We start from the raw sequence: 6,000 nt of genomic DNA, 5'->3' as shown, positions 1-6,000 counted from the left end.
ATAAAAAAGGAACAAACCGTATTATGTGTTCACCAACGTTTCGTCTTTATTTCGAGACTTCCTCTGGGTGAAAATTTAATAATTTTTAATTAATATTTAGGAGTGATCTGTTTTCAACTGTTTCACCCAGAGGAAGTCTCGAAATAAAGACGAAACGTTGGTGAACACATAATACGGTTTGTTCCTTTTTTATTTTCTCTATATACATATATACATAATATATATATATATACATAATATATATATACATAATATATATATATACACATAATATATATATACATAATATATATATATATACACATAATATATATATACATAATATATATATATATACCTAATATATATATACATAATATATATATATATACATAATATACATATATATACACATAATATATATATATATACATACATAATATATATATATATATACATAATATATATATATACATATACATAATATATATATATATATACATATACATAATATATATATGCACATAATATATATATACACATATATATACACATATATATATATGCATAATATATACACATAATATATATACACATATATATACACATATATATATATGCATAATATATACACATATATATATATGCATAATATATACACATATATATATATGCATAATATATACACATATATATATATGCATAATATATACACATATATATATATATATGCATAATATATACACACATATATATATATGCATAATATATACACATATATCTATATGCATAATATATACATATATCTATATGCATAATATATACATATATATATATGCATAATATATATATATATATATGCATAATATATATATATGCATAATATATATATAATATATATATGCATATATATGCATATAAATATAACGATATTATATATATATACTAGCAAAAGTACCCGTCGTTTACTGGGTCCAAAACAGCCTACAGAAAATGGACTCTGATTTATGAAAGTATGATAGGTTATGAAAAGGAAGGGTTGTAAAGAGATAGCTTCGAATTTGGGGGTATCAAAACCAAAGCAAAATATGATGAAAGTAAAAATAAAATAGATAAACCTCATAATTTATTATACCATACCTGTTCACACTGAAACACTTATGACAATATTCTGTGGATCTATATCAAAAAACCTTGTTAAACTTTGTGACATATTTCCATTCTATGGAGGCCAGGCGCGAACGAACACCCCTTAATTTTATTATACCATATTTCTTCAAACTGAAGCATAATTATCAAAGTATACTTACGTAGATAGATATGAAAAGTTATATTATTAAAGTTTGTGCCTATTTCCAATCTATGGAGGCCAGGCGCGAACACAGACCCCACAGTTCTATTATACCATCCCTATTTAAGTTAAAACATACTCATCAAAGTATTATTATGTCCATCTATATCAAAAATACTTGTAAACGTTTTTTTTTTTTTTAAATTTTTTATTTCCATACTTTGTGGACCAGGCGCGTATGCAGACCCCATAATTTTAATGAATCATCATTATGCCAGATTATACATACCCATTCCTGTCTCGATACATCTTCTATCATTATATGTAATCAGTTTTCTATAATAGTCAACCATATAGAAGCCTATTCGTGACCAGACACACACACAGACGTTCAGCTTTATATCATCGAAGATATACTAATAAATACTGATTATAGTTATAAATAATAAAATTGTATATTTAAAAACAATATTAGATTTCAGGCTCCTAAAGTTCATACTAAAATTGTCTGCAAGAACCTGTGGCGTAGTGTATAATTCAGGTGTAAGTTACACTCTCCTAGAAGTTTAAGCTTCAACCTTCAGTGCGGAATACACTCAAAATACAATTGTGAATTACTTAGGACTTTTATCCCTTTTGGTTTAAATAAAGGGTTCCGTTTCGAATTCTCGAATATGATAGAAAGATACATCCGTTTCCGTTTCGAATTCTCGAATGTGATAGAAAGATACATCTGAATAAGGTAAGATATTACATCGATCGAAACGTTCTGAAAATAACACTCAAGATGAAAGTAGTAATTCAAATAATCCAATATGCATTGTGATACTGCCATATCGAATGTGATGAAATGTGATTATTCCTTTTCCATTTTCTCCCTTTTTCAGGTTGGCAAGAATCTGATTTTTCTGGTTGTGTTTATGAAGTTTTTAACAAAAACTGTCCTCAACATTTTAACAGTCCGGAACAATTTAGTCTCTACATCGACATTAAGGTTGGTTGTCATTTTCTATTCAATTTTCGAATTTGAAATCAGTTGATGGATTTGCGCAGAGTACATTGCATGCTCTTATCGTCCTGCAATTTGATCACTAATAACTCCCCAACCTACATAACTATATGCACCTTTCCGATGTGCATTTGTAAATCCAACATCAACTAATAATAATGATAATGAACCATTGCGAAATACATTATTATAATGCAATAACATGATACAACAATAACAAATGAAAATTAGTAAATCAGAACCAAAATTCAATATATAAGGATAAAGTCTATTTAAGTCACATTTTTAAATCTCGCCAGAAGATAACTTTATGTATTCGATGTATTGATGGATATTATTAATTAAAGAGTAGATAGGCTCTACCCGGTTGTAACACTCATTATTTGTCTATTAGTCACGTGTAGAGGGACAACCAGAGACTCAGCAGAGACACTCAGTGTTTGGCCTTGTTCCTGATAGGACAATGAATGCCACTCCCGTCCATACAACCTGACTAGGTCACTCTTGTCTGCCAAGTTGAGGGTACAGATTTGACAATTTGTCTGGCTGCTATTTCCGATTGACAGTACAGCATCCAGAACTCTTTGATAATGCTTAGAGCAGCTGCTCTATTATCAGTTGTATATTAGTGGAAAAGTTGGAGTGCTATGTCACGCATGGAAAGTAAGCATGTAGTTATTTTCGTTATACTTTCTCGAGGCCACAATCATCTAGACACAACATGGCTAATAGTCCACTTTTGTGTGTATATTTGGCATCAAACTGACCCATTTCGCCCAACCCATCCTACCCTCAAATTAACATGAAATGAATCTGCACTCCTCCAACTGTTTTAACATAAGATTTCTTCCTCTCAGACAAATATATGCTCGGACATTGGTAATATACTTTCCTTAACTAGAAATCACAGTTTAGAATCAGATGACTAGGCCTTCATATGATTTCGACTATTCTTACAAGATTGCAGTAATTACTTATATGTTCTTTATTGTTCTCCCTGGAATCAGGACTGAACCCTAATCAACCATCTCTCTGACCGTAACGATGCAACACTACTAAGATACTAACGTATTTTCGGATTTTAATGTCCAGAATATTAGTTTACTTGGTTTATCGAGCTAAACAGGTGCAGTACACATAGATTCTCTATATCCAATTCCTTACCACGAACAGTCACGTTCCCCATCTGCATTCCAGATGACAAGCCTCAATTCTAGATTTATTCTTAACCTTAATACCGGAGGATTATGTGATAAATGCTCATAGTCCACTCAGGAAAGCCGCTCCCCTTGTTATATTAGTTGACATCACCCTAAGTTCTCGTCCTCAAGCTGGGGAACCGTCTTTTAAAATTACAAGATGCTTCAAAAGGGTTTGGAAGCAATTCGAGAACACATGAGAGATTTCCATGGACTTCTATTTTCTTTCTGCTGAACAGTGTGCAAAATGAGACAACTGAATAGTGCAAAGCAGGCATTCAATCAGATATTCCCACATGGATGTATCACATGGATGTATCACAGCCTCACTATTCCCAATGGTTCACTTCAACTTGTGCAGCTGCCATTGCACAAAGACAACGTGCATTCCACCGATTCGTCTACCACAAATCAGGTACAAATAGACAACAGTTTATCTAGAAGTGTAAGTCATGTTTAGTTTCAGAACAGTTTCCGATGGTTCGTTGTTACACGCAAGTTCTGAGAGGTGACTGGTTTGCAGTAGAAAGTTCCACAGAGCAAAAGATTCTTACAGTGTCGAGACGAAAAAAAAAACATATGCGAAATTGCTACAGAAAGGGTTAATATTTATGGAGCAATTCTGGTTTCTGATTGGTTGGTAGCTGAACATGAATTAATTCGATGCATCAGTTCCTAGCAGCCTCGTTTATAAATAGAATCTGTGCAGAATCATATCCCATTATAACGACAAATATTGTAACATCCTCCCTATTTTTTTTATAATGAGGAAGTCTCTTATGTTTATTCTGCTCAAAAATAAAAATATATTTTTATTTTCAATTATACATAACAAAATTAGAAATCATTTGGATCTTAAAATTTAAGCATGTAAAAAGGCGCCATTTTAATTGTGTTCAAATGTCAAACAGATATATATGTGAACAGAGAAGAGAAATAAAAGAAATGGAACGTATTTTTACCTTAGAAAGGGGTTTTTGAAAAAACATTTTTTAAATTTGATTATGCGGTTTTGTTAAAAAACGCATACATATATACGCATACATATATACATATAAAGAAACATACATATTTACGCATACATATATACATATAAAGAAACATACATATATACATATAAAGAAACATACATATATGCGCATACATATAAAGAAACATACATGCATACCTGTTTTAAAAAAAATTTTTTTGTTAATTAAAACAATGCAAAAGAAAAAAGGACACTTTTGAAAAATAAGAAAGAAAACTAATGTGCACAAAAAAGTCAATTGTAATTTATGCGCGCCTTAAAATAAGCATGCCAAAAGTATTTGTCGAAAAGAAAAATAGCACAGAAAATGTTTGCAAAAAAAATGATGCATAAACTATTTGTCAAAAAGGAAAATTACAAAGAAAAAGTTTTAAAAAAGTGACTTTTTTATTTTTTTTATTTCAATAAAAGTATTAGTTACGCATTAGTAGATTAAAGTGTTAATACAAACAAAATGTATGCAGTTTAACGTCTTTGCCCAAGACTAATTTTTTTTTATATATAGAAATTTATATACATACAGGCCCGTGAAAAAAAAATTATTCAGTCGAATCTCCCAACAAGTTTTGAAGAAAAACGCTTTAACTTTATTCTTGTTGCATGTTTCGTGAATACATCAGCGATATTTTGTTCTGATGATATGTAATTCAAAATAATGGATTCCTTTTTCACCTCGGTTTTTATGAAATGGTATTTTATATCTATATGCTTAGATCTTTGGTTGATTATCGTGTTCTGTGCTAAGACTATACTGGCTTGATTATCATAATTAATTACTACGGGGCTTTTAGTTAATTCTGACTCTAAAATAGTCTTTAGAACATTTTTAAGGTAAAGTGCTTCCTGGGACGTGTGTGTGATCGCGATAAATTCTGCTTCACACGTAGAGAGAGATACAATCTGTTGCTTTTTAAATTTCCATGAAATAATAGGCCCATTTTCTGAGAGTCTGGAACAATATCCAGATATACTTTTTCAATCTTCGTCGTTTCCCCAATCTGAATCCGAAAATCCTTCTAATTTTAGGGGGTTTTTTTATTTTCTAAATACTAACTTCTGTTCTTTAGTTCCTTCTAAATAACGAAGGGTTTGTTTAGCTCTGTTTAAATCCTTCATTGTCGGTCTTGATAATTTTTGTGACAGTTTTGTTACTGTATATCATATGTCGGGTCTGGTCCCAGTCATTAAATATACAAGCCTACCTATAATTTCCCGGTATAATTTATCATTTATTATTTCAGATTCTGTGTGCATATTTTTATTAATATCATTTTCGACCGGTGTAGAGCGTTTTTTTGCCCTCTTCCATTCCAAATTTTATTAGTATTTTGTCGATGTATCTCGATTGATTATCATAATAAGTCCTTTGCTTTGAGTAAATTATATCCCCAAAAAACAGGATATTTTGCCAAGATCGGTCATTTTGAATCTTTTACTTAATTTGTTCTTAACATCGGTCAACATTATGTCACAATTTGATGCGATTAAAATA

The 6,000-nt window shown here is 30.4% G+C and overlaps 1 protein-coding gene across 4 annotated transcripts in view; it reads left to right on the top strand.

The window, feature by feature from the left end:
• LOC145256383 (uncharacterized) overlaps window positions 1-6,000 on the top strand; it is a 1,175,042-nt gene that overhangs the window by 373,634 nt on the left and 795,408 nt on the right. For all 4 annotated transcript variants that reach the window (XM_080115220.1, XM_080115219.1, XM_080115221.1 and 1 more), the window contains one exon: window positions 2,158-2,264. In XM_080115220.1, coding sequence (XP_079971346.1) covers window positions 2,158-2,264 — 107 coding nt within the window. The remainder of the gene's footprint in view (window positions 1-2,157; window positions 2,265-6,000) is intronic.

The sequence above is a fragment of the Euprymna scolopes genome, chromosome 32 (assembly GCF_053919585.1).
Source record: "Euprymna scolopes isolate OS-2025 chromosome 32, ASM5391958v1, whole genome shotgun sequence".
NCBI classification, from domain to species: domain Eukaryota; kingdom Metazoa; phylum Mollusca; class Cephalopoda; order Sepiida; family Sepiolidae; genus Euprymna; species Euprymna scolopes.
Note: the sequence above shows the minus strand (reverse complement) of the source record. Positions and strands in the feature narration are given on the sequence as shown.